Genomic DNA, 26440 nt, shown 5'->3' on the forward strand with positions numbered 1-26440 from the left:
ATTTTAATTACTTTTATTTTTTGTCTTTTTAGGGCCACACCCAGGGTGTATGGAGATTCCCAGGCTAGAGATTAAATCAGAGCTGTAGCCTCTGGCCTACGCCACAGCCACAGCAACACCAGGCCTGAGCTGTGTCTGTGACCTACACACAGCTCACGGCAACACCGGATCCTTAACCCACTGAGTGAGGCCAGGGATTGAACCTGCATCCTCATGGATACTAGTCAGATTTGTTTCCGCTGAGCCACAACAGGAACTCTCTGTACTATTTTAATAGGAACGAATTTAGCTATAACTAAGATATTGCTACTGAAGGTGAAACAATATAATTATCTAAACTTATACAGCAAAAATGCAAAACTGTCAAAGTTAGGAGTAAATAATAATTTGGTTATTGGTGGGCTTTTTTTCTTTTTCTTTTTTGCTTTTTAGGGCCACATCTGTGGCGTATGGAAATTCCGAGACTTGGGGTTGAGTTGGAGCTGCAGCTGCTGGCCTACACCACAGCCACAGCAACATGGGATCCAAGCCACGTCTGTGACCTACGCCACAGATTAGGCAACGCCAGATCCTTAATCCACTGAGCAAGGCCAGGAAACAAATCTGCATCCTCATTGATACTAGTCAGGTTCATTATCACTGAGCCACAATGGGAACTCCCATTTGTGGGCATTTTTAGTGATCTATAGGAACATTTTCTAAAGTAACCTAGAAGGAAAAATGTGATTAAATTCAAATGCATTTGATAGCTGGCCAAAATCCTGGCAGATAATTTCAGAAACAAAACTGGTCATAAAACCAAAGCCAGTCCTTTGCAAAAACCATCAGAAATAAAAAGCAAATATTTTCCAGAAGTTTATCAGGGTGGTTTTAACATCATAGTCAAATACTTGATATACCATTTCAGTTTAGACCTCTTTTTATTCTGCCTTTTGTATATATTTGTTTTTGACATTGTCACTGTTTAAAATCACCTCCAGTAGAGGGTTAGGAAGAGAAAGGAAAGAAACTTAAATAACTGAGGTTGCCATGTATCTAGACATAGTTCTCAATGCTACACAGCAGGATCTCATTGCAAACTCATTCCAAGAGCAATAGTTTGCATCCGTTAACCCCAAGCTCCCTTACGACGCAACACAAGAATGGGAGGAAAAATTATGTATACATGTATGTGTAACTTGGTCCCCATGCTGTACAGTGGGAAAAAATAAAAATTTAAAAAATTTAAAAATAAATAAAATAACTGAGAAGATCCCGTCATGCTGCAGTGGAGATGAATCCAACTGGGAACCATGAGGTTGCAGGTTTGATCCCTGGCCTCCCTCAGTGGGTTAAGGATTCAGTGTTGCCGTGAGCTGTGGGTGTAGATCGAAGACGAGACTTGGATCTGGGGTTGCTGTGGCTGTGGTGGAGGCCAGCAGATGTAGCTCCGATTGGACCCCTAGCCTGGGAACCTCCATATGCTGAGGGTGCGGCCCTAAAAGGACAAAAGACACGAAACAAAAAGAAAAGAAAAAAGAAATTTAAAATAACTGAAAGGAAATAAATTGAAAAGAATCAACTCACATTACTGAAATGAGTTAATATTATAGAGGTTCTAATAAAATGTAAAGGACTTAAAGTTCATTAACATTTGACTTTAGGGAGAATTTTTATATTGATATAGATTTGTACAGTAAAACTTAATAATTCAATGTCTTACAGTTTCTGGTCAACATGGGTGAACCCAGAGATGATCATTCTAAGTGAAATAAGTCAGAAAGGGAAAAATACCATATGATATCACTTATAGGTGGAATCTAAAATATGACACAAATGAAACTATCTATGAAACAGAAAGAAACTGACAGAATAATGTCCCCACACATGATCCCATGTGATATTCGCCAAGACCCCAGGAACAGGCAGGGAATTTTGGTTTACATGGGGAAATTAGGTGTATTACATTTTCTTCTTCAGGGAAGGAACTCAGGCTCAGAGAAGGTGGGGGATTTGCTCAAGGTTACAGCCTCAGTAAACTGCTGAGTGTGGGCCCTCAAATCTCATCCGTTTATTCATTCCCTCATTCATCCATCTTTTGCTAACACTGAAACTGTTCTTCCATTCCCTAAGTTCCTTTTGTCAGATGAAGGCAGTCTTGATAGAAGAGAGAAAGAAAAACCACCTGAGATTAAGAATTCACCATAGAAAATCAGCAAAATGGGAAACTGGCCAGAGCTGTATGGTTTGGATGTGGATCACGAGTAAAAATACCGGCTAACAGAAATGTGTGATTTTGCCAGATGATGCTATGCCTATGCCCACTCGCAGGGCTATGTACTGGCTGGAGCCCTATCTTGAGCTTTAGAAGGAACCACTTTAACATGGTTTCGAGTACTGTCATATTTCTAGTTTACGAGCACCTCCTCTTAGGGATAACCTTACCCTCAAAACAGTTTTCAGGAGGATAACCTAGCCCTTTGGATCCGCCACTGAAAGTTACCATTATTCACACTTGTGAATAGATGGATGTGTTCATGATACAAAATTCAAAAGGTATGAATATATTCAGTACAAAGTCTTTCTCTCTCTCAACACTGTGTTAGCTTCCTGGAGAGGCAAGCTAACACAGTGTCCTTCCACAGATAATCTGTGCCAAGGCAGGTGTCTTGTGTGTGTGTGTGTGTGTGTGTGTGTGTGTGTGTGTGTGTATAAAATAAATGGCGAACTATACATGCCGTCAATTCTCTTGCCATTTTATCAGACTTTAACTTTACTTCTTTTTACTTTTAAGAGCTTTTCCAATTGGCTAGGCCATTCCTTTTTGATGATTGCATAGTATTCCTAGGAATTCCTTTGAATTACTCTTCAATTTATTTGACAGCCAAGTATATTCAAGTACGCCAAAACTGCTAATCTTTGCTGGCATGGGAAAGGGACCCTTGCAGTTAACTAATTATGTCATAAGAGCAAGTGAGAATTTGAAACTCACAAAAATTCTAAATACTGTTATATCATCAATTATTTAAAAATCCAGTGACAAGATTAATTAGAATCGAAATGAGATACAAACGATTCTTTCAGTAATAAGGGAATTTTAAATAACTAAATAAATACGCATTTAAAAAATACGAGGCATGAAGAGCTTAAATAGGGCTCAAGATACAGGGCTGGAATTATTAATGGTTTAAATCAGTACAAAGTTGATTATATATTTATATATGTCCTTCATTAGTCAATTTAAGTGTCTTCCTATATACATAGTCTAAAACGGCAGCATTTTGTATGTTTCTAATCACTGTAAGTAAGCTGCCAATTCTTAAAAGGTTTTAGTTTTGGGGATAGGGATAAATTAGGAAGTTAGGATTGCCATATACACACTACTGTATGTAAAACAGATAAGTACCAAGGACCTAATGCGTAGCACAGAGAACTCTACTCTATATGGTATAATAACCTATACAGGAAAATAATCTGAAAATGAATGGATAAATATATATGATTTACTCTGCTGTACACCTGAAATTAACACAACTTTGTTAATTCAACTATACTCCAATAAAATTTATTGCAAATACATTTGATGAAGTTAAAAACTTTTTTTCTTAGTCTTGGTGACACAAATTCTCATCCTGCTGTGTAGCACTAGGAACTCTGTCTAGTCACTTATGATAGAATATGCAATGTGAGAAAAAAGAATGTATACATGGAAGTGTAACTGGGTCACCATGCTGTATAGCAGAAAAGAAATATATATATATAAATAAATGATAAAAAAATTCTCATGTATTTCTTATGGCATCATATGTTGGTACAATCCTTTTCAAAAGCATGCTGACAATACATTTTAAAAGATAAAACCATGTTCATTCCCAATGACTAAATAATTCCAGTTTTGAGAATACTCCCTAGGAAGTGATCAAAAAACCATACCACTACAGTGTTCATTCTTCATGAAATACAAAAAATTTAAATATTCAACACTATATAACTGGTTTAGTAAATATTAGTTTATAAATTGAAAAGTGTTACAGTCAAGTTAAAAAAAAAAATTCAGGGAGTTCTGATTGAGGCTCAGCAGGTTACAGACTAGTATCCATGAGGATGCAGGTCTGATCTCTGGCCTCGCTCAGTGGGTTAAGGATCTGGTGTTGGTGGGAGCTGTGGTGCAGGTTGCAGATGTGGCTCAGATTCTGTGTTACTGTGGCTGTGGTGTAGGCCTGAAGCTACAGCTCTGATTTGACCCCTAGCCTAGGAACTTCCACATGCCCCATTACGGCCCTAAAAAGCAAAACAAAAGAAAGAATTCAAGTCAAATGGTTATGTGCCTGTGTAGGAAAACATATTTAATCTGTTAAGTGCAAACGGCATAATACCAAATTATATGCAGTTCATATACATATATACAGCAAAAACTAGGTGTTATAAATATATCAACTCTGTGTGGAGACAGACTGAATAATCCCCGCACTGGGGTAGGAGCTGCGCCCGAAGCCTTGTGTAATGTTACGGTGTCTCCTCAGGCCACTCCTGGGTCCATCCCACCCTTGTGCACAGCGGGAAGTCTAGAAAGGAAAGGAAATGGCTGCACAGAGAGCTGCAGAGGACGAAAGGGGGTGCACGTGGTGTGCTGCCTGCAGAACTAACGGTGCTCCAGCTCCTGGCTAGGAGACCTGAGTGCTCCCTGGCTCTCAGATGCCAGGGGAAAGGCTCCCACAAACTAATATCCTTATTATCCATCCTTATCTTTTTGCTCAGGCCACTTTGCATTGGTGTCTGTTACACACAAAGAAACAAAGAGAGTGTCTGTATGTCTCTCATAATCCCTAACATGTATTTTTATTTCTTATTTATTTTTGTGTCTTTTTTTTTTTTTTTAGGGCCACACCCACAGCATATGGATGTTCTCAGGCTAGAGGTCGAATCAGAGCTATAGTCACTGGCCTACGCCACAGCCAAGCCAGATCCAAACTGCATCTGTGACCTACACCACAGCTCACGGCAACACAGGATCCTTAACCCACTGAGTGAGGCCAGTGATCAAACCTGTGTCCTCATGGATACTAGTCAGAATTGTTTCCACAGAGCCACATCGGGAACTCCCACATGTATTTTACAAAAGGGCCACATTTCACTGCATTGCAGCGTCCCTCATCCTACATCCTAGGGAAGTAAGTTCACTTACTGTGTAGACAGTTTCCTCAGATAATAGAGCAAATGTGAGCCAACGGTATTTCCAGCCAGTGTAACCAATATTCCAACTAATGTTAACAAATAGCATGTTAATATCATGTCCTCTTTCTGCCTTTTAATTAGAATCACTCCAGCTATGCCTGAAGTGACATTTTCAGGTATAAAAATGATCTTATCTTTCAGCCTGAACAGAAAGGCACTGTGTAGGAATCCCAGTTGGATTAGGTTCTTAATATCTGACTCCGATCTTTGCCTGAGAATTTGCTTTTGCTATGGTACCTGTCATTTACGGTCTGCCATGTGCCAAGCACCATGGAGAACATTTTCACTTGCAGCATCTCCTTTGCTCTTCACAAAAACAGAAGGATTCACAAATGGCAGAAACTTTCACTCTTTTTCATGATTAATTGTGCTTCCCATCAGACAGGCATTGCTTTTGATCTCAGAAAGCCAAAGATAAAAAGATGAAGACTAGGAGAGGAGAGAGATGGTAAACAAACCCACGGGAAAGGTGGTAAATGCTACAACAGTGGTAGGTACCAAGGTCCCTGAGGGCGGTGAGGGAATGTCTAGCTACTTGCGGCTGCTGGTCTAATTCGCAAAGATTCTGACACAAGCGGAGAACTGCTGAGCTAATGTGAAATCTAGGGAAAGAACACTGATCTCCTTCCTGGAAATACGTAAGGCAACCTGGCAGACAGCAGAATCCGAATGGAGAGAATGTTAGTCTGTGCGCGTTAAACACAACAGTAGGAAACACAGCCAGCTTGGATACATCGAAGATCCTTTATTGTTTATTTTTTTGTCTTTTGTCTTTCTAGGGCCCCACCCGTGGCATGTGGAGGCTCCCAGGCTAGGGGTCCAGTCGGAGCTGTCTCTGCTGGCCTATGCCACAGCCATGGCAACTCGGGATCCAAGCCGCGTCTGCGACCTACACCACAGTTCACGGCAACACCAGATCTTTAACCCACTGAGCAAGGACAGGGATCAAACTTGTGTCCTCATGGATGCTAGACAGATTCACGAACTGCTGAACCACGATGGGAACTCCTGAAGACCCTTTTAAAAATATTTTAATATTCATTCATTTAGTGTAGAACTGTGAGGGCCTGCCATATACTAAGTATGGCAGTATTCAAATCTAGTAAGGCTACTACAAGGATGTATAACCTGAAACTTCACTAATATGGTAAACTCTGGAAATATTAAACATGCTTTACACTGCTTAAGTTTTAACAGCAGTATTACACCATTTGCTAATAGAATCTAGAAACACTGTTTCTCATCTGTGCTTTGTTTGAAGAGTCACAACTCCTTGCTTTCATACTGCTTTTACTTGCTGAGTTATTCATTTATAAATGATTATTCAAGAGGGGAAAAAAAACTTTCAAAGTTCCACTGACACTTATTGTTCTGCTCACTTTCCCTACCCCACCCACTACCCCCAGAACACTAATTAACACCATATATAACTTGGACATTCTGGGTTTTTTTTCTTTTTATGGCCCCACCTCTGACATATGGAAGTTCCTGGACCAGGGTTGAATCAGAGCTGCAGCTGAGGCCTATGTCACAGGCATGGCAACATTGAATCCCTAACCCACTGAGCGAGGGCAGGGATCAAACCTGCCTTCTCACAGAGACCACCTCAGGTGCTTAACCAGCTGAGTCACAATGGGAACTCCTATTCTTGATTTTTAAGAAATCTTTTCTGAGGAGTCACCATCATGGCTCAGTGGTAATGAACCCAACTAGTACCCATGAGGATGCAGGTTTGATCCCTCGCCTTGCTCAGTGGGTTAAGGATCTGGCATTAAGTGAGCAGTGGTGTAGGTTGCAGACACAGCTCAGATCTGTCACTGCTGTGGCTGTGGCATAAACTGGCAGCTACAATTCCTATTTGACCTATAGTCTGGGAACTTCCATATGCCGCAGGTTCAGCCCCAAAAAAGCTTAAAAAAGAAAGAAAATAAATCTTTTCGGAGTTTACAATCCATCAGTATAAGGTCCTAAAACCTTAGCATCTTCAATGGGATCTGGTTCCTACAGACCCACCTCTGCAGCCTCATCTGGAACATGTTTTTCTTTTTTTTTAGGGCTGTACCCATGGCATATGGAGGTTCCCAGGCTAGGGGGTCGAATCAGAGCTGCAGCTGCCAGCCTATACCACAGCCACAGCAATGCCAGACCCGAGCGCATCTGCGGCCTGTACCACAGCTCATGCAACACCAGATCCTTAAACCACTGAGTGATGACAGGGATCAAACCTGCGTCCTCATGGATACTAGTCAGATTTGTTTCTGCTGAGCAATGACAGGAACTCCGTTTGTTTGTCTGTTTGTTTGTTTTAATTTGCTGCCTTCATTCTACTGGAATTGCCACCTCCCCCACTCTCAGCCTCCTACCCCCTGACCTCAGAGCATTATACTTTTATCTGGAGGTTTTTGCATATGTGCTGATATCTGCCTTTGACACTTCTCCTCCTGACAAACTCCATCACTTCAAGAAAGACTTCCTTGACTCCAAGATACTTCAGATGTCCCTCCTCTGTACACGGTATCTCCTGACATTTGTGTGACAGCCTCCTTATCAATTTCTCTACAAACTTGTAAGCTTCTTGAGGTCAGGGACTTATTAGGCATTTATAGCCCCACCCAGAGCCCACTGCATGAGAATATTTTTGAGGATATTAGCTGAATAAATGAACCAATGAATTATTATTAAGACTTCCATGTGGCACAATGTTAAATGCTATATAAAAAGTAATGACCACTTAGCAAGATCCTTTAAAGCTGCTTATAAATTAAAGATGAGTGAATTAATCAATGAAAACATATTTCTCAACTATGAAACTTAAAGCTTGCATACTCTGGTAGGCAGAATAGTGGCCCCCAAAGATGTTGATGCCCTAATCCTGCTGAGCATAGACTGGGTGACTAGGTTGGTATATACAGCAAGGGGAAATCAAGGTTGCAGATGGAATTAAGCTTTCTAATCATATTCAGCTGACCCTGATTGGAATGCTACCTTGAATGATCCAGGTGGACCTGTTTTATTTATTTTTGGTTTTGTTTTTTGGCTGTCCAGTGGCATATGGAGTTTCCAGGACAGGGATCAGATATGAACCACAGCTGTGACCTACACTGCAGCTATGGCAACACTGCATCCTTAACCTACTGTGCCAGGCTGGGAATCAAACCTGAGTCCCAGCACTGCAGAGATGCTGCTGATCCTGTTGCACCACAGTGAGAACTCCCAGGTGGACCTGATTTAATCACAAAGCCCCTCAGAAGTAGAAGAGGGAGGGAGAAATAGAGCGAATACACTGGCAGCACTAGATGGCCTCTGCCGGGTGTCGGCATAGCTGGCTTCCAAGATAAGGAAGAGGCCCAGGAGTTAAGGAACGTGGGTGGCCTTGGAAGCTGGAAAAGGCCAGGAAATGGATTCTCCCCTAGAGCCTTGGGAAGAAACCCAATCCAGCCCAAACCTTCATCTTAGCCCAGTGAGACTATTCTGGACTTCAGACTTCCACAACTGTAAATTAATGTATTTGCGCTGTTTTAAGGCACCAAGTTTATGGTAATCTTTTATAGTGGCAATAGGAAATAGGTACACGTACCTACATCAGACAGGTTCACTTTGGCTCCAGGGGCCAGAAAACCTAAGACAATGGAGCTTACAGAAGATAGGAGTTTACTTCTCTCTCTAAAACAGAGATCTGGAGGCAAGAATGCCATAGTGTCAAGGACTCGGGTTGTTTCGATCCTTAACCGTAGGAACTCTGGCCAGCAGGTCCGACTCCAGCAAGCAGGATGGAGAGAAAGGATGGTGAGCTGCTTCCTCTTGAGGGATTTTGTCAACCAGCACATCACTCTCACTTACATGTCACAGGCAGAGCTAAGGAGCAAGCAGCAACCAGGTACTGCAGTGGCCATGTGATAAGCATGGAGAATTCCATTATTAAACTGGGAAGAAACTAGAGTTCCCCGGTGGCCCAGTGGGTTAAGGACCCAGCATTGTCGCTGCTACAGCTCAGGCGGCTGCTGCAGTCCAGGTTCAGTACCTGGCCTGGGAATTTCCACATGCCATGGGAATGGCCAGAAAGAAAAAAAAAGGGCGGAGATAAACCTATTGGGAACAACTAGCTGTCTCCACCCTAATACTGTAGTACTGTGATTCCCCTCCTTCACTATTTGAAGGATATAAAAGTAGTCTTTCCTACATTTAGACCAACTAGGGCAGGGGCCTTCCTTACAAAAATAGTGATTGGATAACTACTATGTCATAGACTGGGGCGCATTTCTAAGCATTTGCCAGATTTTGCAGGTACACATTTTAGGACATGAGTATATGCCTGTTGATGATAATATAAAACAAACTTTAGTGTTATAATCCATGGAAACAATTTTTGATTGATAAGAAATAAGATGAAAAATGCATTTTGTGTATTACTCAGGGACCCAGAAGGAAACAGATGGCCCACTCCAAGGGTGAATCTAAGAGAGTCTGATGCAGAGACTACCTACAGCAACGTGGGCAGACTTTAGGGAAAGAGTAAGGGCTCACTGCAGGAGGAAACCATTACTGTCTCCAGGCCTGAAGGGACGAGGGGAAGGAGCGACTTCTGGAACTTGCTGTGGGACAGGGCTCTCTGACCCGAGGTATGGCCTTAGGTAGAGGAATGAAGCTCCTGCCAAAAGCCACAGTCAGGCAGGAGGGAGTGTGGGGGAAGGTGAAATTAATATCCTGACCTCTCCCTCTTTCCTTCCTCTGATCATCTGCCAATGCCTCCAAATTGGCTGAAACCAAATAGAAACCAAAGGGCAAAGGAGACTGCGTGACAGGGTCCACAGAAATCGGCCTCAGGGGATGGAAAGGACAGAATGGACTTCGAGGGACAGGGGGTAACCAGCATAATGTGAAAAGGCAAAGTATTCTACAGGGTGGGGGTGATTCCAAAAACCCTGAACAAAAAGGGAAAGGGAACTAATTCAATCAGATCAGGGCTAGACCTGGACAAAGAGAGATGGAGGAAGAGAATGATTAAAATGGCAAACAGGCGAGGGGGGCACAGGTGTGATCTATTTACGTAAGTGGGACAAAGAGCATGAGCAAAGGCTTTGAGGCTTAAGACGAAAGGACGAGAAGGGCCTGACTAGGGACTGCAAAGTTGTGGACACATCAGAATGCAATGTGCTTCTTACTGCCAACTTTTCCACGTGAGTTTAACACGATGGCAGGACATCTAAAACCTGTTATTGACTGTAAACTTTTTTTTTCTTTTTTAGGGCCACGTCTGTGGCATATGGAAGCTCTCAGGATAGGGGCTGAATTGGAACTGCAGCTGTAGGTCTACACCACAGCCACAGCAATGTGCGATCTGAGCCGCATCTGCAGTCTACACCACAGCTCAGGGCAATGCCCGGGATCAAACCAGCATCTCCATGGATACAAGTCAGGTTCGTTACCACTGAGCCACAATGGGAACTCCCTACAAACATTTTTAATATGTGAACACAAAGGACTGAAGAGTGGCCGTGATTATAACTACATTCTGTGGAATACGGAAGGCCAGGACAAGATCAAATAGCTATACTCTGAAGCAGAATCGGTCAGCTGCTAAAAATAAGATGCCAGAGAAGAGAAATGCATGGAGACAAAAGGGGAAAAAACAGCAGTAGAAACCTGATATTTGACCCCCGATATCACGATAGATTCCTTTTTTGGCCATGCCTACGACATTTGGAAGTTCCTATCAAAACTGAGCTACTGCAGTGATAATGCCGGATCCTTAATTGCTAGGCTACCAGGGAACTCCCAGATTCTCAAAATTTACTCAAACCCAAAATATGCATATTGTTCTCCCTCTAGTATACAGTACCTACCTACAGTGGTCAAGAACAAGAAAAAAATGCTATCCATGTTCGTAAGTGATATCAATAATATGAGCTATAATCTATCTTCTGTAGAGGCAGGCTTTGAAAGCAACTTTTAATTATTGTGATTTTATGGAAAGGATTAGCTTTACTTTTGGGATGTTCATTAACGCCTTCAAACATCTCTCTCTACATTTATTTATACCCAACCTCTGTCTCAAGCATGTTCCTGGAAAACTGTGCCCCAAATAAGAAGCTCTATGGCTTAACGTTTCATGGACTCATATCAAAATAGGAAGGCTTATTCCCCGCAGGAGGAAAAACCGTTTTGTGGTGCAATACGTAATAAAATCACATGGAGGTCTGGGGAAAACATCTGCCCCATTAATGCCTCCTGGGAGGCTTTATTAAAATAGCTGGTGTGGGTCCTGCCTCATCCTGTAGCCATGTTTCCTTTTTTCTTTCTTTCTTTTTGGTCTTTTTAGGGCCACACTCTCAGCATATGGAAGTTCCCAGGTTAGGAACTTCACCACTGCAGGCCTACACTACAGCCAAAGTAACGTGGGATCCAAGCCTCAACTGCAACCCACACCACAGCTCATGGCAACGCTGGATCCCCGACCCACCAAGCAAGGCCAGGGATCGAACCCACGTCCTCATGGGCACTAGGCAGGCTTGTCACCACTAGAGCCACCACAGGAACTCATAGCCATGTTTTCTTCCTGACCATGAATCACTGTCTTTCATCTCATTATGAACCACATACCCAGAGTCACTATGGAGATAAGGACTGAGGAGCAACTTTGTCCTTTGAGCTATAATATATCTCAGATTTAATCCCCCCCCCTTTTTTTGTCTTTTTGCCTTTTCTAGGGCCACACCCATGGCATATGGAGGTTCCCAGGCTAGGGGTCTAATCAGAGCTGCAGCCACCAGCCTACACCAGAGCCACAGCAACGTGGGATCCGAGCCACGTCTGCAACCTACACCACAGATCACAGCAATGCCGGATCCTTAACCCACTGAGCAAGGTCAGGGATCGAACCCACAACCTCATGGTTCCTAGTCGGATTCGTTCACCGCTGAGCCACGATGGGAACTCCCTCAGATTTATTCTTTTTCTTACAAGGCTTTTAGGTTAAAAATTACAAGTTAAGGTAATTAACTTATTGGATGAGACATCTTTCCATGGAAATCACCACTTTCTTACTTTGACCAAGATTACAGAATCATATTCTGTTATACTTCTCCCATGTGTTCCAGAAGTGAGGTACAGGGAAACCACATGCTCCCATGTGGAACACCGAGAAATATATATATTTTAAACTTAAAATAATTTTGTTTAATTTTAAACTTAAAAACTTTACTTTTTATCCTAATTTATACATGAATCTTACATGGAATGCAAATAGCAGGTGCAAAGGGTTTATGAAAAATTTATAGAAAAAACTAAGTATTGAAAATATTCTACCCATTTACATTTTCCCTGCAAATTTAGAAAAGATAATAATTCATTTTTAGCAGAATTCCTCTCCTTCAGCATATGCAATCCTGGTGTTCTCTAAAAGCAGTGTTAACCTTTCAGTGACATTAAAATTAGGAATATATATTGAATACACATTGTATGACAATACAATATATAAGAGTACATATTGAATACAAGTTGTATGACTATACAATGATTATACAATGACTAAAAACCAATAATATAGGACACATGGCTAAACTCTAGTATCCCCACCATGTCTGATTTAAATAAACCTAAACTTTTTAAACTGAGGTATAATTGACTACGTAAACCTAAATCTTAATACATTTATTTAGATATTCCTTTTCTAAATTTACTCTAAAGATTCTGTCCAATTCTTTAGTTATATTTAAGAGATAAGAAGCAACCATCACATAGGCATCAGGTTGAAAGCAGCAATCTATTCTGAGATTTACTTTGCTGCTTTCTTTCCAGCCTAGATTGCAATAATTTGGGGAACACTACAGTAAATGAAGTGTATTAACCACATGTTAAAATTATATATATAATTATGAAAGGATTTTATAAAATCAAAATTTTGTATCAGGAAATTTGAAATATTAATATTTTCCATGCATAGTTAAAAAACAAGTGAGCAGGATCAATCATTTGGACAAAATAATTATGGAGAATCTAAAATCAAGAGGTATTAGTCTCAAAATAAGGCAGAATATAAATGACAGCCAACAGCTTTTACATCCATGACTTCACCTGGTTCTAAGAACTAATATGATGAAGGCAGATAAACAACACCTTAGAGCCAAAGAGCAGATTCAGAAAACATCAACAGCACTTTTGTCTTTTTAGGGCCACACCTTTGGCATATGGAAGTACCTAGGCTAGGGTTCTAATCAGAGCTACAGCTGCCCACCTATACCACTGCCACACAAGATCCAAGCCTTGTCTTCAACCTACACCACAGCTTGTGGCAACGCCAGATCCTTCACCCACTGAGAGAGGACAGGGACCAAACCTGCATCCTCATGGATACTAGTCAAGATTCTTAACCTGCTGAGCCATAATGGGAATTCCCAACAGAACTTTTAAATTAAAAGCATTGCTTTTATTTACCTACCGAGCATCTACTATGTGACTAGATGTTCTGCTAGGTGCTGAGGGCACAGAAATGAACAAGCAAAAAGAAAAAAAAAAGAGGTATCTGTCTACAAGGCTTTGAATAGTCTGGCCCAAAATAACTCAACTAGTAACCGCTCAAGTAAGGAAGATGACTTCTACTTGGCTTCCCCCTTCACTTGTCTCTGATTTCAAAGTGAGGATGAACATTGAGGAAAGCCTAGTGGGGAGATACAGGAACTGGCATCTCAGAAAGAGAAATGGCATGTGTGATGCTTCATAAGTTTAAACGTGAAATGTGTACAAGAGTTAGAAAGTCTTTTTTCCTTTCTGACTGGAAATTAGGGTAGCTGTAAAAAAGTTGTGTGTGCGTTGAGGGAGCAGGGAGATGCTGGCAAAGGATAAAGTTTATAAGCTGATACAGGTGGAAATCCAAGAACATTACATAGCTCTTAAGAAGGGAGGGAAAAATCACCACTTGAACCAAGCAAAGCAATAGCATCAGGGTTCTCACATGTGCAAGTTCGATTAATATGGTATTGAGGAAAGCCAGGACTGCCGGTATGTAAAATGATAATTAGAGTGATGATTCTAGGAGTTCCTGCTGTAGCACAGCAGGCTACGGATCAGGCATGGCCACAGCTGCGGCTCAGATTTGATCCCTGGCCCAGGAACTTCCATATGCTGCAGGTGAGGCCAAAAAAGAAAAAAAAAAAAAAAGATGATTCTGGTTTTGGCATTGGAGAATAGATATACAGACATAACGTATAGCAAAGAATATTTACAGTCACATCTCATGCAGCAATAATTAATGCATTCACGTCTCAAAATGCCAAAGCAAACGTGAGAGAAAATGTTCATCTATATTCAGGATTAAACTTTCTAATTTTAAATCACCAGACTTCAGCTATAAATTTATTTCAGTTGAAAGGTTGGAAAAGATTATTAATGAATCTTCTAAAATTGTGAAGAATGTTTAAAAGATTAACATCGTATAAAAAAAGTCCCACCATAGGTATGGCAAAAATTACAGGCATACATTTATTGAGCACCTACTATGTGACAGCACTATGCTGGGTGATGTACTGTTATTTCTAATACTCTGTATGCTACGTTTCACTTTCCACAATTTCCCTACCAACTTCTACAGTACAATTTGAAATACAGCTCAAGTCATTCATTCCAGAGACGGTCTCAAAGACATTTCCTCATTTGAAGGTGGGGAGGAGTGGAAAGCCAAGTCCTGCTCGATACTGAAAACTTGATTTTCTCGGTACTTGATGGTGTTATCTACGTTTCAGAAATCCCTTAAACTTGCCCCAAGTCAGAGACCTGACTTGATAAGACCGCAATCAATCCATCGGTCTCCAAGACAACGTCTCCCAGTCTGTTTCTTGCTGCAAGGTCTTCTACAGCGACAGTTGCCTATCCAGGTAGTAAGTCGTGGCCTGTTTATACCTTAACTCTACGTTTAGACGCCTCCGATCCGGCCCTTCTACTCATGGAGGTGGGGGCGGAGAGAGGAGGACTGGGGCCGGCTGGCGGCAGGGTGGGGGAAGCCGAGGTGACAGCAGGTGAGCGCGCCCAGCGAGGAGGAGGAAGTGAGACAGGCCGGCGTGGGGATTACTCATTCCGCTTTACCGCCGAGGTGACTCGCAAGCGGAACTTCTCGCCCCTCTTTCGGTCCAGCTGAACTTCTATTTAATTGAAGTCACTTCCCATCCCAGTTAGCGCAGGGAAAAACCGTGCATCGGAGGAGGAGGGGGGGACCAGAAGTCCGGGGCTCAGGTAGCCTCTCCCGGGGGGTAGCCTCTCGCTGCTCCGCGAACCTGCCTCCTTCTGATTCCGGAGAATCCCTGGGCGGCCCCGGGGTACGTGAGCCCCACCGGAGGAAGAGGGAGGACAGGTCACTGCGGCCATTCCGAAGGGCAGTCCCCAGGGCGCAGGATCCCGAGAATCAGCCAGAACCAAACATGCCCCTGGCGGCCGCGGCGGGTGTGGCCAGTCCAGAGCCTCCTCCTTTACCTTTCTCCCTCCGACGGCCAGTCGCCCTTCGGACCACGTCCGTATCGCTTCCCAGCGCCCCCGCCCCCCGCCCGCGACACCTGGGGGAACTTTTCTCTTGCCACTCGGTTCAAACTCAGCTGCTCCTCCAGCTGCCGCAAACCGTCCACTCCCTAGCAACAAGGTTCCGGCCGTAGAGCGAGCGGCTCTAGGTGTAAGGAAGGTGATGTCGTAAAGCCGCGAGTGTCGTAAACCAGGTGCGGTGGGGAGGGGGGAGGGGTGGAGGCGGAGGGGTTGGGGGGGGAAGGGGGAGGGAGGGGGAGGTGGTGACTCGAGCATTTAGACACAAGCGAGAGGATCATGGCGGATGGCCCCAGGTGTAAGCGCAGAAAGCAGGCGAACCCGCGGCGCAATAACGGTGAGTGGCGGAGGGGACCGGGGAGCAGCGGAGTCAGGGGGAGCCGGGCGGCCGGGGCGCCCCCGGGGGCGAGGGGGGCGAGCCGGGCTGGGGGTGGCCGGGCAGGGACGGGCCAAGTGGAGTGGGAAAGTAGAAAGTAGTGCTCTCTGCCCCCCTCCGCGGCCGCCGCCGCCGGAGCCGCGCCGCGGCCGCTCGCTCTCCCTGAACCGTTATGTCTCTTACCTGGTCTCTCCGCCTAGCGGCTCCTGCCGCCCCTGCCGCCTCCCTGGACCGTTAGCCGCCGCCGCTGCCGCATCTCCGGCGCAGGGCGGGCGGCCGGGACGCGGCCGCCACTTTTCTGGGCTCGGGGGGAGCGGCTGTTGCTTCTTTTCACACTTTTCCCCACTCCTGTGCCCCTCGGCGCCGCCGGCGTTGCGTCCCCGCGGCGCCGAGGCCCCGGGAACCAAGGAACTAACTTGTGCCGGCGCTGCCCGGGCGGAGTGGCTTCCGCGGCCCCGGCTGGCGCGGTCGCTCGGGCCCCACGGCTCGGCCGGGCGGGCAGGCGGGCGGCGGCGGGACGCGGCGGCCGCGGGCTGCGTGTCGCCCGTGCGCGCGTGTGCGCGGGCGGCGCGGAGCGCGCAGCGGGCGGACCCGGCAGGGCCGGCGGCGGTAAAGTTGGGACGGGCCGGCGAGGCGCGCTCGGCGCGGGACAGGGTTTCGCGGCGCGGAGTCGCGGGTCCCTAAGCGCCCCTCCTCCCGGGGCGCCCCCCGCCGCCGCCGCGCCCCAAGTGGGTCCGCGTACCGCTGGGCGCCGGCGGGGGCGCGGGCGGGCCCCGAGCAGCGGCCGTGGGAGCCGCGGGGGGCAGCGGGTTGGCAGAGTTGTTACCTGGTCCCAGGGACCGGGAAGCACCACAGACAGATCCCCTCCCGGGAGGACGCCACCTCCGTGCCGGGACGGGGTGCAGTGCGTGTGTCTCCGGGGTTCTCTTTCGGTTTGGGGGAAGTTGTTACCTGGCCCGGACGCGCGGAGCGCTGAAGCCGGATAATGGAGCTCAGAGGGCTCTGGGTCTCGGGTGGAAGGAGGGTGGGGGAGGGGGCGGACGGACTGACGGACGCGGGGCGCTGCTGCCCGCGCTGCAGCCGCAGTGTTTATTGATTAGTGCTGATGTGCCCGGACGCACTCCCCTCTGCCTGGCGTGAGAGTTTAAATAATATTATTATTATTAATAATAGCGAAAGAGAGCGAGACCCGAACATGTGGCGGTGGTGGTTGCACAGTCGCCTTTTCCAGTTTGGGGAGACGGTGTAAGTTGGTTGCCTATCTGCTTATCTCGAGGCGATGCTGTGCCCGCTGGCTCCGCAGCGAAATGTCTGCTGCTTGTTATTGTCTGGACAGTTCCTGTGGCGAGAGGGCCGCGACTTGTGCGCCGCCCGGTACCTGTTTGGAGAATAATGGGCGGCAACGGCCCTGCCGCCGGCTGCGGCCCGAGTCTATATAAGGAATTGGACGGACATTGCGGACTGAGGGGCTCCTTTGGACTCCTACGTTATTTTTAAAAGGAGTTTTTGCCAGTAGGAAAATAAAGGCGCCTGTAAGGGGCTAGCGGGGTCCTCCAGAAAATGAGGAAATACGGGTTTAAGTCAAAACTCTCTGGCGCTCGCCCCACCCCCATGCCCGGGCTCCCTTTCTCCCTCCCCTCCGGGATGCGAAACGCGAGGTTTTGTAACCTTTGCTGGCAATTTTAGATTTTGTGTGGGATTTCCTGTCTAGGAGCAGATAGGAAGGTTTAAAGCTGTTTCAAAGATGTTTCCTTCCGATCGTAAACGTATTTTGAATATATCCGAGCCGACATTAAAATCACTGCTTTCATGAAGGATTTTAGTTAGGCAAACACACATTTGCATTTTGAAGACGTCTGTTAGTTGTGATTGATAACTAATATTTGGTATCCTCATTGTGGAGAGATTACTTGTAACGACCAGGAGCGGAGCATAAGCTATTGCAATTTTAATTTCCTGTTTTAGCGTCAAATAGTGTGTGTGCAGTATTGAGCTGTTGGCTGCTGTTGCTGATGTGGCTTTATGAAAGGTAAGTTGGTTTGGAAAGGGCCGTTCGCGTTTTACCTTATTTAAAATGTTCGTCGCCAGAGAAAGGGGCTTTTCTTGTTGCTGACGACATGTGTGTGACATGTGAGTCTGAACCACCCAGCGTCTGTGCAGCTGCTGTAAACATGTTTACCTGAGCAGGAAAGAATGGATTTTTCTCCTAAAGATCGTGTGATAGGAATATTGCACTCATAAGGCATATCAACAGATGACTTAAGGGGGAAAATAGCGATCCGGAAAGGTACTTGAAATCAACAGGAAAAAGAGCTACTGGATCGCTGCAGCAAATGGCAACTTGTGCAGGTAGAAAAAAGATGGTGTTTAGTTTTCTCCTGCATGTATGTCAGCCCCCTCTTGTCTTGCTGCTTTCATTCTCAAGGGAGGGATTTATTTACCACGCTTGCTGTCAGTGTTTTTCCTTTGTGTTTAATATTAGAAAAACAGATTTGGGGCTGTTTAGCACAAAATGTCTTGTCTGCAGTGTGCATTACTCTGAGAAAACAAAAGGTGTTTGAGACAGCACTGTGCTACTACAGGTATCTTCCATTTTCATCACTTTTGGCTCTGTCCTTGTATTTCTTTTTGTTCTCAGATGCATCTCATCCGTTGCTGATGTTTACAGCCACCGTATTTGATTAAACGTAGGACTGGTTTAAAAATGAAGTTATATGCCATTGTGTTGTGAAACCTTAGGATAGATGCTGGTTAATATTTCTTAGCAACGCAATCATATTTAAGTTGCAGTTGTTTATTGGAGAGAATTGCTTGAGAAAATGTTAACTCTTAAATCTTTAATGAAGAAATAAAAGATGCATACAGTGGGAGGTGGTCGTAAAGATACTCTGCTATAATTTATATGTAAATATTTTTTTTGTTCATTTTAAAAGGAGGCATTGCAGGTTTTCTGCTAAGCCTCCAGTAAAACATTTTAATTTCCTTTCTGGAATATATCTGAGGGTAGGATATTAATGGGAGCATCAGGTAATGTAACTTGACAGGGGTAAACCAATAGAGCAAGGTTTGGCCAGAGCATCAGACCTTATGTAGTAACTTTATGGTAATGATGTTAGTCATCTCTAAAGGAGGGGCATTAGAATGGCTTAAAATGATTTTTTTTTAACCATTTATAATGTAATGCTTTGTTGTATTTTAAAAATATGTCTTATTTTTCCACTTCTACTCTTTGTGTGGTTATTTATGTTTTCTGAGAAAGGTACTATAGCTACTCATGATCACGTACTGATTAATTCACTCTTGATGGAATACTAGATACATACCTTCTGTCATTTGCATTTCTACTTGCTGTCTTTGAAATCCACCGGTAGAGGATGCTAACAAAAATGATTATTGGTGTGGAATACCAGAAATCTGTCTGTCTGCTGTTGATTTGGGACTCTGCTTTGATAGGGACCTTTGGTATAGTTCTGAGGCTTAGCGTTATTTAAAACTAGCTCTGGGTAAATGAGGCATAAGCATTTTCTAGTCCACTGGTACTGGAAAGTAGGTTTGTTTTAGTTTCAACGGTTTTATAAATTTTTAAATCTTTTTAAATCTTGAAACTGAGATTGCATCAGTTTAGTCTTGCTTTAGACCAGCTGCATTACTGCTTGTTAAAAGAAAGTTTTGTTTTATGTTATTAGCTTTAGAGAAGAATATGTAATAATTTGTCCATATTTTATTTTGCATACTTCCTATATTTTTTAACCTCCTTTTTTATTCATGATATGACCCCTGGAAATACGTATTTAGGCATTAAAAAATAATTGTTTTAATATGGTAGGAAAAATGGAAATTGGTAATACTGTGTAATTATTTTTTTTTTCATAACTTACGTGGACTAAAAGTATAATAGATTGGCAGACAACCACTGAAGGTGTTGACCAGTGGTCACTCAGAGGTCAGGGATTTTTAGATTCTATCTTTTCCTTCCCTTTCTAATTAAGATTTGGAATCAGGTAGTGTATACATTTTAAATTTACCAATTGTAAATTAGGGAATATAAATTTGTTTTGAAGTTTTAAATAGAAGTCTCTGTAGTTTATTAATTATTGTATGCTTGCATTCCAATAATTCTTTTCAATAAATGTAAATTGGTATATGTCATGAGATTTAGTGTATTTAGTTACATCTTTTGGGCCTGTGTCTGTATAATTAGGTTAATGTTAACTGAAAACTTTTGGGAGCCTTTCATTAGGTCAAATGTTAGAAGTATTTCTTCCCTAATTATTTTTAATGTTGAGTCTATAAATGCACCAACACCATAACCCTAATACAATAGTGATACTTTTTAATCTTGAGTTAAGTAGGAATTAATCAAGTAAGCCTGTGCAAGTTTCTCTTTTTAGGGTGTCATGGCTCTTCAGGAGTTTGGGTGTGGGTACGTAAATATAGTTTCATGTGTCCCGACATATTTCATGAGTTTGGTGTTCTCCTAATTCCTAGAGCTCAGGAGCCAGTATATTTGGTTCACTTATTATTATTTTTTTTAATGAACTGAGCAACTGTACCACAAAGCCCTGACATACATAGTTGTGCATGGAGCAAAACTGAAACTATCTTGTAAATTGAAAGCACCAATCACTAGTTAAGATGACCCTGATATAAAAAAGCATATGAAATATTTGGTTAGTTCTTTTTTCTTTCTTATATCCAGTATTTTTGAAATGCCATACTCTGTGTTTATAGCTTTGAAGCATGTGGTGAGAAAATTCTATCAAATTGGGAATGATATTTTAAAAATAACAACATAATTATTTCTCATGGTTGTGTTTTTATTTTGGTTTTTTTCTCCATTTTTGCTTTCCCCTGTGTAAATCGCTTCTAAGCATGTGATTAGAGACAGATGTAAACACAGATGCAATATCATGTGGAATTATATTGTTAGCTACTCTTAACTACCTGCAGGGAATTGCAGTAGGGGAGAAGAAAAGTCGTGCAGACCTTGTATGAAGATATGCATTAGTGTGCAGAAGTGCAGTCAGAGGTCAGAGGGTTTGATGAAATTGTAGAAACAGTATTTGGGACTGAAAGGGTTTCTTAATCCTTGCAATATGATCATTAATTTATGGGGAAATGTATGCTCATTTCTAATAGAGTTATAAGCTAAATATAAAGTTCATTATTGAAGAGAAAATTAAAAATTTTTAACTAGAAGAGTGCTCTGATTAGGAAACAGAATAAAGTAATTTTTAAACATACTTTTTAAAGGCTATGTGTTGCACATATAACTAGCTGAATCATTAAACTAGGTATATGTTAAAATCAGCAAAAAAGGATATACACATAGTAGAAAAAGTTTTGTAGAAACCCTGGTTAAACTTAAATGTGGTCTATTTACAAGCATTGCTGTAGGAAATAATCTTTCCTTTGGAGGGGACAGTGGGCTTTTTCATTTTTTTCCAGCTTTATTGAGAGGTAATGGACATATAACATTGTGTAAGTTTAAGGTGTACAGTGTGATGATTTGATACACATTTATATTGCAAAGTGTTTACCACAGTATATGGTTAGTTAACACATCCTTTACCTCACATAATTACCACCTTGTCATTGTTAAGGTGAGGACATCAAAACTACTCTCAGGGCACCTTTCTGGTAGAGTATACAGTATTGTGAACCTCTCAGGGCACCTTTCTGGTAGAGTACACAGTATTGTGAACCGTAGTCACCATGATGTGCATCAGTTCCCTGGAATTTATTCCTGTTATAATTGAACGTTTGTACCCTTTGACAGACATCCCATGGGACAGTGCTTGACGAAATGTATCTGTAAAGGAAACATTCTTAGGACATCAGTTTTACCAAGTAAAAATTTTAGGTATGCTGTGGGCATGTCTACATTTTAACCTTGATGGGGCTGGTTATGCTGCTTTGTCAACCTGAAACTGGTTTTCTGGAAAATATGGCAATAATACTATGGTACTTGCACAGCAAAATGCTCTCTAATAAGTAAAACTTGCCTTTGAATGTTTTCAGAGAAAAAACAACTCACATCAATAATTTTGTTAAAATATTTTGGAGTATATCATTTATGTGTAGCTGAAAGATTCCAAAAAGCAAAGCAAAAAAAAAAAAAAAAAAAGTCGAATTCAAGTCTATGGTTGTATTAATAGCTATGAAGTGTTATTAGATACTTAATTTTTTACGCTCTAAGAAGTTATTTTTCTCTCATTTATTCTTTAAACATTTTCTTGTTATTTTGTGTAGGTTCTCTGTATACGTAGGGATGCAGTTAATTGTCCATATACACGTTCCTCCTCACAGTCGGCTTTATGGAGTTATTGAGACTTGATGTGTGGAGTTTGGGGTCTGCACTGGGGCTGTTAGTAGAAGGCCTTACACTGTGGCAGCCTGGGGAGACCTCTGTCATCTCTCCTACAGGAACAACTGCATCTGTGCTGGAATTATTAGGAACAGATGTTTCGTGACCTCTTAATTCCCCCCTTCCCCTCCCCCTTCCCCATCCATATTTAAAATTAAATGGGAATGAAGATAAATATAATGCTGTCAATTTCTCATGTTAATTATTATATTTTAAAAGTATTGCAAGGCATCTCTTTTCTCTTTTAAAATGTTCCAATTTCAAAATTCTAGGTATATTCTAATTTCAGTTTTCAGGATATTTAAAACATTCAGATTTCAATTTTCTTTTTATAAAATGTGACACCACTGTTCTTTAGCTATCTCAGTTACTATTCATGGTCACCAACCTACAATATATTCTAATTTCCCTTATTTTTAAGGCTTTATATCCATTTAATCCACTGTTCTAATTGAATGCTTTTTTTTTTTTTGGTTTGTTTTGTTTTTTGTAAAATGCTCAGAATGTGACTGGTTTGTTGTTTTAAAACATTCATCATTCTCCTGGAATCTTACATTTTTAATATGGAAGGGACCTTTAGGGATCATCATTTTTTAAATCTGAAAACTGATACAGATAAGCTGAAATTTAGGGCCTTCCAGTAGAAACTCCATAAGACTTTGACATATGTTTTGAGAAGGAGCAGTAGTGGTGTGTGGAGTAGCAAATAGTAAAACCCTTCAAGAGTAGGTCGCCTGAACCTGGGCTCAAGTTAATCTTACCGAGATACCTGGAAAATCACTTATCTCTTGTTTTTCTCCTTTCTACTCTAACAGACTAAGCTGCTCTTCACTCCTATTGCTACATCGCTTTTCTAAATCTTATTTTGATACTGTTGTTTGTTTTTTTTTTAATTTGTTTGTTTTTGTGAGGGCAGGAATAGTTGGAGGAGAGAGAAAGTAGTTTAATATGAATACCTATTAATTAAGAAAATAAATGACATCGTGGAGTGGGACGGGTTTGGGAGAATCATCCAATCCATTTTTTTCAGATAAGCAAACATATTCAAAGAGGTAGAAGGACTTTGCCAAGTTCCTGTTACTAGTTTGCTTGGACTAGGTTCCAGCTTCTCAAGCTAGTCATTTTATTAAATCGTTTGATCCATGACGGTAACAAGGAAGAACTAGGTGCTGTGAATTTTCAAATTTATCAGCATAAAAACTGAATGTTTTGTGTATAACGTTCTGTCGTCTCATAAAAAAGGGAGTTCTAATCTGTTCCCATAAGTCTTTCAGGTTTAACAGCTGATGTGACGACATCACGGCAAACATTTTCGGATGCGGAGTTAGTTGGGGGTGCTGAGAGGCATGCACCATTAGTTGGGTTGTGATTTTCCCTCATCATTCCCTATCTCAACCCCTGTTCACTCTGTCCTTCCCAGCCCCCACTTGTACCTGATCTAATGTGTCTTATGTAAGTTCTTGGTCAGGTCTCTATCCTTGTAAAAATACCGCATTCATTGTGTGTTTTGCATCTATCTAATTGATGTTTTGCTGTATATTTTATCTTTCCTCGCTCAGCATTGTTTGAGATCTGTTCATGTTACTGTAAGTACATCTAGGCCATTGCTTCTAACTACACTATTTTATACTTTGCATCAGCACTTATCAGTTACTGATGAATTCCCCTAATGATGGATGCCTAGGTTGACTCCAGCTCTTGGGTACAAATAAATTCAAACAAATAAAAAGTGCCCTTTCCCCATGTTGCCAGTAGCTGTGGAAGAGCTTCTCTGGGAACATATACCAGGTGTGGTGGTGCTGAATTTAAGTGAGTCACATATTTAATGTCACTAAATTCTGCCAGACTATTTCTAAAATAGCTCCGCCAATTTTTCCCTTCACCAGTGTTATATAAAAACTCCTATTTTCTCACATTTTTGCCAGCTTTTGGTATTGTCCAACATCTACATTTGGTTAATTTGGTTGTTGTTAAATAGAAGATCGTAGTTGCTTTAATATATATTTCTTTGCTAGGGAGGTTGATCATTTCTTGTATCCTTGCTAGCCATTGGAATTTCCCTTTCCATGTTTGGCTTACTCATACTCACTCTTTGCCCTTCTTTTTGGTTGGGTTTCCATCTCTTGTTGATTTCCCTGAATTCCTTGTGTATTTGAGATGGTAAATCCTGTCACCTTGATTTTGACTATGATGTAGGAATTCCTAATTTTAATATACTTAAGTCTATCATATTATTGTCTTTGTCAGTAGTTAGAAGTCCTTCCTAATCCATAAACTGCAAAGATATTTTCTTGGATTTTCTTCTAATAGCTTTGCACTTTTACCTTTCATATTTAGGTCTTTAACAAACCTGGGGTTCACTTTTTGAACATAGCATTTCTTTCATAAGAGGAGCAAACATAGTGGTTAAGGGTTTGAGTTGACACTGTAATTTACTAGCTCAGTCACCTTGGCCCCCAGTTACTTAGTCTCCCTATGCTTGAATTCCCCCATATGTTAAATGGGGATGATATCCCCAGAGTTGGGAAGGTTCAATGAGACGATGAAGCACTGAGTACATGTTTTGAGTACTCAATAAATATTTGAAATTTTATATTATTAGATTGTTGTAAATACATCTTGCATCAACCGACAATTTTTTATTCTCTTGTTCAAAATTAACTTTAACTGTCATCTAAAAGGATGATGTTATAAAATTTGTTCATTGTTTAGCTTAGACCTTAAACACTGCTTAGTTTGTCTGGCTTAAGGACAGGCTATTTATTAAATCAGTAATAGAATAGTAATACACACGAAAGCTTTGTCTTATAGCTATCTGTGTATGTTTTTTTAGCTTGAGGAAGGCCACCTTGAACTCTTTTTAAAGGGGATTATATTGAGAGAGACTTCACCGTAATACGTTGTATATAATGTTGACATGAACTTCAAGGATAATGTCCCAGTGTTGTTCTGTTGCATAAAACAAAGAAGCCAAGTCCAGGGAAGCTATACTTTATATTCTCTTATTGCATAGCTTAAGGAGTGTGGCATCCACAGCTTTTCATAATTTCATTCATTTAGTTTGAAATATATTGAAGAAGACAGTTGTATGTCTTCCTAAAACTAGGATGGTCTTGTGGAATAGATCAAAGCAATTCTAAGACAAAAGTTAAAATGCTGTCCTGTATTTTTGTGTGTGTTAATGAACTTTGAGGTATAATTTACATACACCAGTATGCATGTACATTTTGATGAGTGCTGACATACCTGTGCTAACCTGTGTAGCCACTACCACAATGGAATTACAGGTTTCCTGCACCCCCAGAGCTCCTTTGTACCTCTTCGAGGTCATCCTCCCTGCCTCTGGCCCAGGCAACCAATGATCTGTTTTTGATCACTAGAGGTTAGTTTTACTGTTTTAGAGTTTGTTATAAACAGAGTCATACAGGGTGTGTTCTCTCCTTTTCTTTTGCTCAGCATAATGTTTTTGAGATTCATCCATGTTATTGCTTGTATTAGTAGTTCATCCCTTGTGTGTTGCTGAGTAGTCTTCCATGGTGTGATGGAATTGCTTCATTTGCTCACCTATTATGGACTTATTACAGGCAGACCTCAGCGATACTGCATGTTCAGTTCCAGACCACAATAAGATGAATATTGCAGTAAAGTGTGTCACATGGATTTTGGCTTTTGTTTGTTTGCTTTTTAGGGCCACACCTGCAGCATATGGAAATTCCCAAGCTAGGAGTTGAATCAGAGCTTCAGCCACCTATACCACAGCTGCAGCAGTGTGGGATCTGAGCTGCATCTGCGACCTACACCACAGGTCACAGCAACACCAGATCCTTAACCCACTGAGGGGACTGAACCCACATCCTTATGGATACTAGTCAGGTTGATAACCTGCTGAGCCACAATGTGAACTCCCTCACATGAATCTTTTTGGTGTCATGGTGCATATAAAATGTTTACACAGTGCTATA

The 26440-nt window shown here is 42.1% G+C and overlaps 2 protein-coding genes across 42 annotated transcripts in view; one reads left to right on the forward strand and one right to left on the reverse strand.

Moving 5' to 3' along the window:
- The window catches only part of LOC146399493 (uncharacterized), a 119080-nt gene extending 101984 nt beyond the window's left edge, over positions 1–17096 (reverse strand). Inside the window, exon 1 of the mRNA XM_084980191.1 lies at positions 17063–17096. The gene's annotated coding sequence lies outside the window, so the exon portion shown is untranslated. The remainder of the gene's footprint in view (positions 1–17062) is intronic.
- ZEB1 (zinc finger E-box binding homeobox 1) overlaps positions 15695–26440 on the forward strand; it is a 203367-nt gene continuing 192621 nt past the window's right edge. For 13 of the 41 annotated variants that reach the window (XM_084980055.1, XM_084980075.1, XM_084980068.1 and 10 more), the window contains exon 1: positions 15992–16072. Coding sequence is in view for 10 of the 41 variants with exons in the window: in XM_021064196.2 (XP_020919855.2) it covers positions 16015–16072 (58 nt within the window). In the remaining 31 variants the exon portion in view is untranslated. Of the gene's footprint in view, positions 15912–15991; positions 16073–17202; positions 17357–17826; positions 18461–18588; positions 18694–26440 lie in introns of those variants that run through there. The other 28 variants (XM_084980074.1, XM_084980064.1, XM_084980080.1 and 25 more) reach the window with 7 other exon arrangements.

This window comes from Sus scrofa, chromosome 10, assembly GCF_054392235.1.
Source record: "Sus scrofa isolate SSC_HxYL_T2T_F1_AM1 chromosome 10, Sscrofa_HxYL_maternal_Yorkshire_Landrace_v2.0, whole genome shotgun sequence".
In the NCBI taxonomy this organism is placed as follows: Eukaryota; Metazoa; Chordata; class Mammalia; order Artiodactyla; family Suidae; genus Sus; species Sus scrofa.